The sequence below is a fragment of the Emydura macquarii genome, unplaced genomic scaffold, assembly GCF_026122565.2.
Source record: "Emydura macquarii macquarii isolate MOO-44397 ecotype Brisbane River unplaced genomic scaffold, CSIRO-AGI_Emac_v2 contig_1146, whole genome shotgun sequence".
Taxonomy (NCBI): Eukaryota; Metazoa; Chordata; order Testudines; family Chelidae; genus Emydura; species Emydura macquarii.
The window spans coordinates 8,536,012-8,550,358 of record NW_027131283.1 but is presented as its reverse complement, the minus strand read 5'-3'; the positions used below and the strand labels follow the sequence as shown (position 1 = coordinate 8,550,358).

At 39.7% G+C, this 14,347-nt stretch overlaps 1 protein-coding gene across 1 annotated transcript in view; it reads right to left on the bottom strand.

The window, feature by feature from the left end:
* Nucleotides 1-1,554: 1,554 nt before the first annotated feature.
* Nucleotides 1,555-14,347, bottom strand: part of SLC16A10 (solute carrier family 16 member 10) — a 146,168-nt gene continuing 133,375 nt past the window's right edge. Inside the window, exons 5-6 of the mRNA XM_067546603.1 lie at nucleotides 6,185-6,413; nucleotides 1,555-3,080 (exon numbers count right to left, since the gene is read on the bottom strand). Coding sequence (XP_067402704.1) covers nucleotides 2,833-3,080; nucleotides 6,185-6,413 — 477 coding nt within the window. The 3' untranslated portion in view covers nucleotides 1,555-2,832. The remainder of the gene's footprint in view (nucleotides 3,081-6,184; nucleotides 6,414-14,347) is intronic.

Below are 14,347 nucleotides of genomic sequence, written 5' to 3'. Positions count from 1 at the left end.
TAATGCGCCTCTGCCTGGGAGTTTTAAAAAAAAAGACAGTAATATTTTCAAATGTACCTCGTGATTTAGGAGCCTGTGTCCCATTGCACTTTTGAAAATTTTACACATGGAGACTAGGTTGCTATCAGACTGGGATGGCCTAGACTGTATGGCCTATATCATGTGCAACAGTGAATACATGTGAAAGGGAAAAGATTGCTCTTGTTTATCTTGCCAAAGGTTGAATAAGCTTTCAAAAGAAATTGATTCCATGGCTATCTAGGTAACTTTTCCCATTTTCAACATCCTTTTAAAAATGTGAACACCAGAACTGGATACAGTATTTCCAACAATGATCAAACTAATGCCATCCACATAGCTAATGCCACCTCTCTATTTTTACTCAATATTCTCATGTATACATTCCAGGGCCATTTTAGCTCTTAGCCATCACATCTCACATGCAGTTGGTTATACACCACCACTCTCAAGTCCTTTTCACAGTCACTATTTTCCAAAATGCAGTCACTCATCCTGTAATTGTGACATACATTCTTTGTTCCTAGATGTACGACCTTGCAATTACTTGTATTAAAACACGTTTTTCAAATGGGTCCACTTTGCAGAGTGATCTGGATCACTCTTTATCATTATTTATCATTTTCCCACTTTTGTGTTTTCTGCAAACTTTTCCAGCAATGGTATTATATTTCCTTTGAGATAATTTATAAAGATATTGAATAGAATTGGACCAAGTACAGATCCCTGCAGGATCCTATGGCTCCATTCTGTGTTCAGTTCTTGACCATTTCAAATAGCATTAATTCTAGATGGCCATTCTTAGCTTTCTGCACACACGTTTTTGAAATTGTCAGCACTGTGATAAATATTAATTTTTCATTTCAAAGTCAGCTGAAATTAATAAGATGGTTTCCACATAGGTTTCTATATATTTTTGTTGTAATGATAATACATAATATTGAACAATATTACCCAGAAGGAAACACAAGAACAAGAATAATGTGGTTGCTAATGTAATTTCTGTAATGAAAGCAGCATTTTGTGGGAATTTTAACTAGCAACCTTACTTACAATGAAAGGAGATTTTCAGAAGTACATGAGAGATTTAGGAGCACAAGACCAATGAAGAGTCTTAAATTTCTTAGGCATTTTTGAAAATCTTTCCCAAGGACTATAAAAATGTCACTTTATCATTTCTTATTTTAATGCCAGATTCTGACAGCCTTGTTCATATGGAGTAGAACCTGAAATGCATCTATGATACTATGCAATGTGAACAAGGGTGACAAAATCTGGCCCTTAATAATTAGAATGCTTATGTAATTACTTTCAATGGGGTTTTTTGTAACATTTTCAACAGGTAATACTTAATAGCTTGTTTGCTAAGGAATACCTAACACAGGAAAATTAAAATAGATGGCATTGAGTATGCCTGGGTAATGAATATCTATTTAAGTGTTCTATTGTACTGTCAATGTAAATACAAACATAAGCAATATATTTGCAAGTGTAATCATGATAAACTGAAAATTACTCTGTTTTGTTTAGGTTGTTTTCTTTTTTTAAGAAACTTTCAGAAGAATAGGTGTTTCAGAAGTATAGGTTTGACAAACTACACATAATACCTAGGAGTACACAAATAATAAGAGATATGTTAAGGATAAATAATTGTGCATGCAAAGAGTTTCTCTACATTTCTTGAAAAGATGGAGTTGTATCATATATGCAAAATTTTAAAGGCCCATATTAAAGCTGCATATTCCCTTAGTGTAACATCTCTTTCCAATTTGTTTAATGTTGCTTTAATAGCTCTTATGTATATTTCCTTTTATTTGTATGAACAATTACATTTTAAGTGTACAATAACATGCAGCACTTAAAGCTGTCTTTTTGTTGTTTTTAAAGAGTCAAACCCTAAAAAACCCCACAGAAATTCAGAATTTTGTTTTTGTCTAACTCATGATATTATACCCAAATATTGCATTTTTAAGACTATCAGCTATTCCAAAGCTTACCTGAATAAAAGGACTATATTCACTGTAGTACTGAGGGGAAAAAGGATAATGTAACAATGGTTCAACAGCTCTAATTCTGAATTTATTTGCTCTTTTGAGTTCATATCCTTCAGTTTGTGTGTGTTTAACATATGCATTATCACAAATTTATCCTAAAATGTTCTATGTTCTGGCTACCAAGAAAAGGAGAATTAATGTAAAAGTGGTCCAGAGCCGGTTTAAGCAAATGGAACGTTGGCATATTAAGAGAAAGCAAAGCTGAGGATCTGTTAAATAATTTAGCTTCACAAAGGAAGATAATTTCAAGGATTAAAGATTAGAGGATCAAAAAAAAATGGCTCTTCATTCTCATAATTTTTAGAAGTGTTAAGATGACATAAAAAATTAAAACAAAATCAGTCATAAGAGGTACTAGAAATTCCAGTAAAACAACACAAGAATTTGCCTCTACTGGATGGACTGTAAAATTATTGAAGCCATTCTGGAAGAGTCAATGAATCAAACTAAACAGCTTTCACACTTCCAGAAGAATGCTCTGATGTACTAGAACAATAATCTCCTTAAATGCAGAATCACTAGCAGGTGCACACTGATACTATAAAACTTCAGATACCATGAAAATGTGGATTGAAACCAGACTCATGGATTCCTAAGAGAGCTGCTCAATGGTACAAAAGATTCTTAGCTCTTAGCAGTTTCATTTTGCAATCTGAGCACAAGTTCCATTAAAAATAATCACATGGTATTTTCAACTCAAAACCAATTCTTATCTAGCTCCTGTAAAAATGAATTCAGTCCAGTGGAAAGATATAAAGCATCAAATAACAGATTCTTTACTGGGCTTTTCAAATTCTTTACTGGGCTTTTCTGCTGTGCCTGAGACCAAAGTGCTTTTGTTTTCCATCATTTTCTCAGTTGTTTCTTCATCAATATCTTTTGCTTTCTCTTTTGGCTTCTTTTCGTGAACCCATGGGATGAAACATAATATAATTCCTCCAATAATGGGGGGAACTCCAGCCAAGTAGAATGCTACATCATAGGTACCTAGGTAGTCACGCAGTATTCCTGGGGAAACAGAAAATTATCACTAATATATAATGTAGCTGCTCCAGTTTTAATCAAAGCATGCTTATTCTTAGATTCAGAGACTTTAAGGCTAGAAAGAACTATTATGATCATCTAATCTGACCTCCAGCATAATACAGGACATATACAATTTCACTTGATGATTTATGCATCTAGTCCAATAACGGTGGCTGAACTAGGGCATATCTTGTAGAATAATATCCAGTCTTCATTTAAAGACTCCAAGTGATGAAGAATTTACCCTTGAAAATCTGTTTTAATGATTAATTATCCTCACCATTAAAAACATGCAACTTTTATTTCCAGTTTGAACTTTCTCATTTAAACTTTTAGCCACTGGATTTTGTTAAGTCTTTGTCTGCTAAATTAAATAAGATATCGTCTCCCTTTGCAGATAATAATAGTCTTTGATCAAATTGGCTCTTAAACCTTGTATTACATATACTATGTAGATTTCACTCCTTTATAGTCTCTCTTTGTAAAGTGTGCTTTCCAGATGGCAAATCACTCTGATGGCTCTTTTGTGAATCCTCTCCCATTATTCAACATCCTATTAAAGTGTTGACACCAGACCTGGGTACATTATTTCAGCAGTGGTAGAACCAATGCCACATAAAGAGTTAATATCCCCTTCCTATTGCTATTCAATATTTCTCTACTGTTATGTCCATAGATCACATTAGCAGGAGCACCACATTGGGAGCTCACAATTAGCTGGTTATCAGCAGTGGCCTCATAATCCTTGTCATGGTCAATGCTTTCTAAGATACAGTCTTCCAATTGTGTAAATATTGCCTACGTTCTTTGTTCCTAGATGTATTGCTTGCATTTGGCTGTATTAATACATATTTGATCGCACCCAGTTTACCAAGCAATCCAGATCACACTGTATCACTGACTTCCCTTTGTCATTATTTGCCAGCTCACCAATCTGTATCTTCTGCAAACTTTATCAACAATGATTTTATATTTTCTTCCAGCTATAAAAATATTAAACAACCTTGGGCTGAGAAACAGTTGCTGTGGGAGCCCAATTGAAATTCTTCAAATTCTGCTGTAAGTGACTTAACCAACATCATATACTAGGATTCTGACAGAGCACAGGACAAGATTCTAGGTCTCATGCATCTCAGTGCCTTAAATCACAGGATAATCTTTTTCTTCTGGGATATCTGTTTGCTCGGAGGCTAAACCTGGGAACTCAGACATGCAAAGCATGTGCTCTATCTCTGAGTACCAAACCCTTTCCCAAAGACTGAGTGTCGTGTTCATATCGTGTATCATGGGAAAAACACTGAAGTTCGTTGTCCTGCTTTATTCACTTAATGGGCTGTAATTTAGAAATTAGAAAGATTTAGAAAGATTAAAATAAATTCACTTCTCTCTAGAGAGAAAACATCACCCTAAAAGTCACAATCTTTACTTCTACAAAGAAACAGGATAAATGCTGAAATTGTAAAAGTGAATATTAAAAAGTATAATAAACATTTTATTTATGAGTACATTTTACTGAACAAAAAACTGACACTTTAATCTTGAAATATATGTCCAAGTGTAAAATCATATTTGGCTTCTTTTGGCCTGAGAATGAGGTATCTTGTACTACAATTAATGTCACTTCTGTCATAAATGTAAACAAAATTATTAACCCAGGCAAAGATTTTAAAAACATGTAGTAATAGAATGGTGTTAGCAGGCCACATAAGTACCAATTATAGTTTGATTAACAGTAATTTGAGCAAAATTTTAATTTATTCTAATTTAAAAGTTCAGTTTATTACAACCCTGCAATAGTTCTCAGTTAAATTACATCCTGCTACTCACCCTTTTTAATTATTATTAAATATTTACATTATGGTAGCATCCATAGGCCCCAATCAGGTTGAGTACAATCAAAATGCATGAATGCTAAAGACTGTATTAAAATGATGTAATATAACATTTTCTTTTTCTGGGGGATTTGTGTTTCTTTCAGACCTGTACAGCCTAAACAACATTACCCTTTCCACACCACACACAAACTTTAAAACCCCACTTGCAAGGACATGTGTGATGCCAACCATTGTACTATCCAGGAACTGGACTCTTTGGGTATGTCTACACTGCAATAAAACACCCGCAGATAGCCCATGTCAACTGACATGGCCAGCCATGAGTGTTGTTTTGCAGCGCAGACACACTTTTTGGAGCAAATATTTTCACTTTTAAGAAGCAATTAAGTGAACTGCAGCCACTCTCCTCACAACAGTCTATGCATGTGGAAATTTCAGAATCCAGTGAAGTTTGCTTATAGTCTCTAAAGGTATGTCCACACTGCACCCTCCTTTCGGTAGCATATAGAATACATACATAACACACCTCTTTAGCACAGATATAAACAGCAGTGTAGATGGTGAAGCATAACTTGGCTGAGTACAACAAGGCCACGCCTAAACCTGTGAGTATGTACCCTACTCACCCAAGCAGTGCCTCCTCCCATCTACAATGCTATTTTGTTTCCCACTGCTGGAGTCTTTCCCAGTCACAGAAAAAGACTCCAGCAGTGGGGAAAGGCTCTAGCAGTTCCCCACTGCCAAACCTCTCCCTGCTGCTTACCCCCCTGCCAGAGCCTTTCACTGACACGTGTAGTTACACATCACAGTGTGGATGCAGTCTGCCTTTCACTATAGCAGGTAGCTACACATACCCTGGCCTATTATACTGCTGCCGGTGGTGTGCAGTGTAGATGCAGCCTAAGTTGGTTGCACATATGATCAGAAGGCTCCAAGTTACGGTCTATACACTCAGAAATGGAGAAAATACCAACCTGAAAGTCTGTGTTTCCTTTTGGGAGGACAAACTGTTACACCTGTGTATCTGAAGATACCAAGGACAAAAGTAAACTAGGGAAACTAAAGGTAAATCAATGATCCAGGGACAGAAGATACCCTACCACATATTTGGTAGCAAACAAAGTGGCACCATTTGTTTCATCTTAAAAACTTGTGTCATCTTGAATTCAGAAAATAAATATTTGAAAAATTAAATTTCATGGAAATGAATCTATGTTAGATATATAGACTGCAGACAGTCCCAACATTTACCTGCAATGGGTGGACCAACTATCATAGGTACTGACATGAGTCCTAACAGGAATCCTATGGCCTGGGAGACATCCTGTGCACCAACTAGCTCAAAGGCAATAGGAGCCATGATACAAATGAAGCAGCCATCAAACAGACCCATGAAGAGGCAGACAGCGATAAGACTTCCCAAGACATGGCACAGTGGAATCATCATGGACATCAGGCCAATTAAGAAGAATGAGACCACCTAGACATTGTCAAAAAAGTAAAGAAACATCACATCAAATCAACAGTGAGAGTTCTAAAACAGGGAATAAATGCAGACTTCTTAACAACTGTGAGAAATTAAATTGGCTGCCTATATTTATTGAAATAAAAAAACCCCACAAAAAAGTTCCTTGCTTCTTGCCAAAGTCTCCACTACTTACTCCACAGTAATAAATTACTCCATTTCCCTGTATATCAACATTTTTTTTTTAAATCTCCATCTGCTGACAATGTTCATTTTATAAATGAAAGCAATTACAGTATAGAAAAAGTGATATCTTACATTGAGATGGTAAAAGAAAAAAGAATGCATGCAACTTATACCTGGCACAGACTTCAGCAATTTTAAACAAAGTAATTAAATCAAAGGAAAAAACAAATCATAGGACAAAGTCCCATAAGTGAACACCTCACTGAATTAATTTAAAATAAACCAATTTACTTTGTTTTTAAAGTAGTAATATCAGTACTATTAAGGGTGATTACTTCAGGAATTTATATATTAACACAAAAGACGGTATTCATTGAGTCATATTCATTCAAGTCATATTTTTTACATCCAGCATTTCTCTATATTTCAATATCCATATTGTTACAAAGTTCTTATGTTTGTCATTACCGTATATTTCCAACCTCTTCAACACCGGATTCAAGATTTATTACTCTTTGGCTCATGGTAACTCCAAGAAAATCAAATTCCATTTCTTTTTACCAAAAGGAAACTGAAGTAAGTAAATCAAGAAAAAACTCCACTTGCGTGTCATCCATGACTTTGCTAAGCATGATTATGCTTCGGCTAGTTGCACAAATTAAACAACCTGCATTCCCAATAAGAAAACTGCATGAATTGTTGGTCACCAGTTGACCCTTTGAAAAACATAAGTCACTTTTGACATCCATACATCATCAGTTTTTGAGTGATGTATGACTCATTGCAGATGATTTCAGAAGGAAAAAATGTCCAGTGAAGAATGAGACAGACTAGAAAGTTATAAGGATACTGTAAAACTTCTTTCAGGTATTGTAACATGATTTGGTATATTCAGGGAGCCAGGGGGTTCTGAATCATCTGCAAAGATCAGTGCTTCTTATAGGAATGCCAGGATAGAGGAAAAGGATGAGTGAGGATTTCCCAATCCTGTTAAGTCCCATAAACTACAGAAGACGTTTTAGGCAGTGTTTACACTAGGGAAATTTACAAAAGAATTCCTACTAGTTCTAAGGCCACTTCTGCAGAACTGTTTGGAGCCAAAGTGTAGAGAAGACATTGCTGGCCAGATTAATTTTTGCAACTGTTTCAATTAAACTTGCTTTTCAGCAGGTTTAACTAAAACATGGCAAAAATAGATCTGGCTATCAGAGACTTGCCTATGTTGTCAGTCAGGCGTGCGTGCTGTGTGAGAGTTCCTCTCTAGATGCCATCTCAGCTTCTGCAGCAAGCTGAATCAGCAGACCTCATTAGCACTGCCCATGAATAACCACAGACTCAGTTCAATGGCGAAGGCACTCAGCCAGGTTTATTGTAAGTGAAGCACGGTGCTAGAGCCCCATAGGAGTTACAGGTACACTAGAACATATATGCTCGTTACAATGGACCAGCACAATTGACAGCAGGAGTTTCCATTATCCCCTAGGCCTGACAAAGATGCCCTTGCTATGGCCCTCTTCTTATATCCTGTGTAGAGGATGTGGCCTGTCCCTCCCTGGTAGTCTCAGAGGGAGGCCACGCTCCCTCGCTGCCACATCTGTGTGGGCAAACTTAATGCAGGGGATTAGCTCTTCACAGTCTGTAGCCCCAAGCCCTCAGTCAGGGCAGGGGGAGCAAGCAGTCAGTAGCCCCTGGAGGCTTTGCAAGCCAGGGTGAGGCTACCACACTGGAGGTGGGGTGGCCAGGGGTGAGAGGGATGCAGGATCTCCCGACTCCACCACGTCCCAGCCCAGGGCCCTATCAGTGGCAGAGGGTCAGCGAGGCTCCAGCCACAACTCACTGACAAGGGCTCGAATGCAAACCCAGCCGGACCTAAGTTGGCTACCCCTGGCCTACTTCCCCCACCCCTGTGCCTGTGTACCTGCAGTCAAGGGTCATCATCGGCCTCCCAGGGGGTACATTGCCAGCTATAGTCCAACCAAGCCCTCGCTGTCTGGGTTGTCCACTGGCTAGGTGGGTCAGGTGAGTCCTCAGGGTAACCGGGGTCTTCTCCGGCTCCTCTCTCCAGCAGCTGCCTCCTGTCTGAGTTGTAGCTCCTATCCTTTATACTCTGGTTTCTGTCTGGGTTCTGCCCCTCTGCTTCTGGCATGGCAGGCATGGCTTCCCTGGCTCCACCCTCCAGGGGTTGAGTGGCAGTCCCTCACTGTCTATCTTGGAGAGAGGCCACGCCCCTTCGCTACACTCTGATACAAACAAGTTTCACAATGCATCTTTGATGTCGGCTATTGTTCCATACCTTGCCTCCATATCAAGCATAACATCTTCATCCATTCTCCTGTCTCTATTTTAAGATTGGTGTATCCCTGTACTGTCTTTCATGATTGTGTTTATGCACTACTACACCTTGGGGAGAGCTTGTATTACCTCCCTCTATTGTACTGCTGTTCGGGGAATACTTGGACTGTCTCCCAGGATGATGTTTCTGCCGTTACCATGTATCGGGGGAGTTGTGCTTTAATAATACTGTGTTCTTACTATTGCTTTTAGGAATGCCAATACATTAACAATGATATGTTTCTGTCAAGTTCCTGCACCAGTCAGTGAATTTGTAAGTGGGCAAGCAGTTGCTGTTTCTTAAAGTCTGACTTTGGTTCAGGCCTCAGATCTTACATCTAGGCCCGTTATAGCAGGCCTCATGTCTCAGGCTCTCACTTTCTACTACAGCCTCCATTACAGCTCCAAAAGTTCTAATACTAGATCACCTCTCTGAGATATGGGATCATGGCTGAGTGTAAGCAGAGGACTGCTGATGTAGTCCAATAGTATTCCTCTAAAAGCAGTCAAATTTTGCCCTTATAAAAGCAAACTCTCTGTAGTTACATAAAAACCACTGTCAATAAGCCTCTAATTGGGTTCCAAAGCAACTTCCAATGGGTAAGGGAAAAACCTTTAGATGGTGAAAAATGGCTGAGAGAGATACCATTTTAGACAAAATTCAGATTAGTCAATCATCCAAGTATAGACAAAGAGGAATCCACCTTATCTGTGGCACTTAATAGCTAAATAGTAAAAAGGCTGAGAGAGAGAATATGATAACAATCTCTTGATCACAATCACTGCTGGTTGGAAAAGTCGTAATGTGGAAATATATTTTACATAGAGTGAAGGGCCAATAACTCCATGGAGAAAAGATAGATCCAGAAAGCCTTCACATGAGACGGTTACTCCCCCTGTGCTGTAACTGAGGTTCTTTGAAATAGTGTCCCTCTGGGTGCTCCACTTCAGGTGATGGTGTGTCCCTGCACCTTTAATTGGGGAATTTCAGCAGCAGTGGTCGTCTGGGTCTCACATGAGCTCTTCCCATCTCGTGCCATTGTCAGTGCCTATCTAGCACCACATGACCAGACACCCCACTGAGTCCATAGACAGAAGTCCAAAGTAGAGGGGAGGAGAGTTGGTAGTGGAACACCCACAGGGACACCATCTCAAAGAACCTCAGTTACTGAACAGGGTGAGTAACCTTCTCTACTTCTTTGAGAAATGTCCCTGTGGGTGCTCCACTTCAGGTGAATCCATCAAGCAGTGCCCCGTGGTGGATGAAAGGGGCTTTGGAGTTGCGTGGGTTATTGATGATAATACAGTAAAAGTCCTACCAATGCATCCAATCTTGAGCTCTGATCTATGGCATAGTGTTTTGTAAATGTGTGCGGATGCCCTGATGGCCACTTTACATATGTCCATGATTGGTACATTGTTGAGAAGAGCTACTGAGGTTGATAATGAACTGGTAGAGTGGGTTTGGATCTCCATTGGGGGTTGTATATCTTCCTATTGGTAGCAAAGGTGGATGCATCCAGAAATACATTTGGACAGTCTTTGCTTGGAAATGGTGAAACCTTTAGATCTTTCCGAAATTGAAATAAAAAATCTCAGTTACTTTCTGAAGGTCTTGGTTCTCTCACAGTAGAATGCTAGCCTGCGTCTGATGTCCAAAGTGTGTAATATTGAGTCCTCTTTGCTCCCATGAGGTTTATGGAAGAATGAGGGAAGATGAATTCGTTGGTTCAGGTGAAAAGAGGAGGGTATTTTGGGTAAAAAAGTAGGATGAGGTTGTAGGGTGACCTTGTCCTTGAAAAAGATGATATATGATGGGTGTTCCATCAGGGGCCCTAACTCTCCCGCTCATTGAGCAGATGTGATAATGACTAAGAATGCTACCTTCATCAACATATGTGTTAAACAGCATGTTGCTAATGGTTCTAATGGGACCCCGATAAAGCAGCATAGCACCAAGTTCAAGTTCCAATGTGGAGTAGGTACTAGTATTTCAGGGTAGACATTTCTTATACCCCTAAGAAAGCATTTAGTGATAGGATGGGCAAACATCAATATGCCGTCCACCTTGTGATGATAAGCAGTAACAGAAGCGAGGTGTACGCTAAGCGAGCTAAGGGATAGGTCAGATAAGGTTCTTTAGTTCTAGCATGTATTCTAATATCATTAGTAAGGGAGTGGTAACAGGCTGAGCTAGATTTGTTTTGGCGCTAGATGGAGAATCTCTTCCATTTATGCAGGTAAGTATTACATGTGGTTGTCCTTCTACTGTTCAATAATATGTCTTTCACCTGTTCCAAGCTGGTCAGTTCATCATGAGGGAGCCATTAGTAGCCAGGTTTGGGTGGTAAACCTGTCCGGCATCCTGCAATAGAAGATTTGGGAAAAGTGGAAGAATGCGTATGCATATACCACCATCCTCAACAGAGACAAGTACTAAGTTTATCTTGGCCATGTGGGGGCTATCAGGATGACTTTGGTCTTGTTGTCTCTTATTTTATGTATTACCCTCGATAACAGGGGAAAATGTGTATAGCAGAGGTGTGTCCTATTTGAGGAGAAAGGCATTGTCCAGGGATTGGAAGCCCAAGCCTGCTCTCAAGCAGAATTGCGGGCATTTGTAATTCTGGGATGTCACAAAAAAGGTCTATGGATGGATGACCCCAGTGTTTGATGCTCTGCAGGATCATGTTGTTTAATTCCCACTCATGGTCCTGCGAGAATCTGCTCAATGTATCCACTGTGCTCTTTTGATATCCTGGGAGACACGAGGCTGATACGTTGACATTGTGTGGGATATACCAGTTCCATAGTTTCATGGCTTCAGTGCATAGAGAGTGAGACCTTGCCCCTCCCTGTCAGTTTATATAAAACATGCAGGTAATGTTGTCCGTCATTACCCATATAGTCTCGTTTCTGATCAATGGTAGGCAGTGCGAGCGCCCATTGTCAACTGTGTGCAGTTCCAGGAGATTTATGTGTAACAGTGTCTTGGAGGGAGACCACCTGCCCTGAATTGTATGGTTCCCTGCCCCATGGCTGAAGGAGCTGGCTCTCCCTGCCACAGCTCTGGTGCTGGTGGAGCTGGCTCTCCCCCCATGGCCAGACCAGCTGGGTCTGGAGTCCAATGGAGCTGGATCCGGAGGAGCTGTCATCTCCCGCCCCGGCCCGGGGCAGGAGGAACTTTGCCTCCCCATCCCAGCCTCAGAGTTCTGTGCTCCCACCAACTGGGGGGGGGGCATGCCCCTATTTGCTCCCCCTTGTGTATGCCTCTGCTAACTCCGATAGGCTAAAGACATAGGTGGCATTGTTGTGGAACCAAACAACTTGTCAAAGCAACTCCCTAAAGAAGGATAAAGAAAACAGAGAAGACCACTAAAAATTTGCATCGGAGAACCTTTGTAAATCATTTCACTACAAGATGGTAGAATCTTAGAGGGAAGTAGATTTCCAGTTGCCTTAGTCAGCCATTTAGTTCATAACTAGAAATGCTGAAGATGTAGGATACTAGTGTACTGTACACACTGGATAATACTGTTGTGAATTTCTGTAACCAAAGAAACCTCAATTACCATGATTATGCACATCTACTTTCTCAATTAAGAGATACAAATGTGAAAGAGAAGGAATACTGAATTTACTGTTGGACTGTTTCAAAAACCAGTATACCACTTTGTAGAGATGGTGAACACTCACTTCCACTCTTAAAAGTGCTGCTTTGAGGCAGAAGAGACAGATGCAGACACTGGCTTAATAAGAGAGAGAACATACATTTCTCCTCTCTTTAAATTAGTTGAAACAAAAGATCCTTAGTCATTTAATCAGTAGAATCCATGTCCTGGAAGGCAATGTCAAAGTTTTTACTCTAGCCACTTAAAGAAAAGAAATCTTGAAGCAACAACTGATGCTTCAAAGTAAATGATGTAGCTACAGAACTTAATATTTTTGAAAGTTTGACATCTATCAGACAAAGAGATAAGTCCCTTGTGGCTTTTAAATGATATGCAACTTCTCTTTTCTGCTTATTTGCAATTGGTCATAGCAATACAAAATCTCCTAAATGTTACAGTAGGTTATGAATCAGTTCAAAAGTATGTTCAGTATTCCTTCATCCTTCCCATTTGAATCTCTTAAATGTGAGTAAATGTACATAACCCTGGTAACAAAGATTGGTCCAGCTACAGAAAGTCAATCTTCCACAGTAGTACTGTCCATTGAATGCAGTGCAATTAAAATCCATTAGATGTCTCCCTTGTTATTTCTGAAGAGTTTCTCTTCCCATTCTTTTTTAAAGGGATTAATACTGCCTATAAACCCTTAGATCTAGAGCTGTGCAAAATATTTGCGTTATACCTCAAACCTACTCACCCTTTCCAAGGCTTTCTCAAAACCATTTTCATGAATATGAAACAAAATTGTTTGCACAGCTGGGAAACCTGTGAACCTCCACTCTCTCCCCAAATTTAGATGTCTTTGTTGGCTTGAAGGATAGTAATATGCCTCCTTCTCCTTCCTGCATGAGCCAAGTGGCTCCATTTGCCACTTCTCTGGGATTTTTGGGGATGCCAAACAGCCACTTCCTCTATCAGGGTCCTCAAGGTACACATTGAACATTCACAGGGTTTTATTAGCATGGGAGCAGGACATTAAGGAGTAAGGAAAACATAACTTGCTGCCAAATGACCCTAGTTGACTGGGGTCAAGAAAAGCCCTAGTACCTTTAGTGCAGTATCACTAGGAAACCCTTCTCTAGCAACCATACCTTAGGTATTATGAGATATGTTTCCTAGCATGCAGTGGTTAATGAACCCCAAAATGGTTTTCTAGACACCATGCTAAAGATTACTGCATGCCTCTGAACCTCAGCTCAACAGAACCATCTGGCAACAGAAGAGTTTTCTCGCTATTAAAAGTGAGGGTGCCTAGCACATTTTACTCCTTCAGAAACCTTTAAAGGGCTCACAAAGGCATCTATTCCCATAACTGCTGCTGCCCCCTCAGCATGCTACTGGGAAGGAAGTAGCCACTAAAACCTCCATGGGATCTCTGGCCACTAGGAGGAAAGAGTGAGAGATAGATCACCAGTTCCTCCTCCTTCAAAAACAAAGGTAAAAAGGGGCTTCTAAGCTTTAGAGACTCACGCACTTAGTCCTGGAGGACCCTGGTGTTGGTAGCCACATATACATTCTGACTAAAGGTTTGAATTTAAAAATTCAAGCAGCAAACTTATAGGAGTTCTGTTCACTTCCAGTTCCTGCAGACCAAATTGTAGAGTGTAGTTCACAAACTTCATTGCAAACCCAAACCCTCAAGGGTCTTGAATGGTTTGATCCATTTACCAGAATTTCAGGAATATCATTCTGAAGCCTAAAATGTCAATACAGAGTGTGAAATGATGGAGAAACAGCTACAAGCATGGCTGAGAGCTCTTC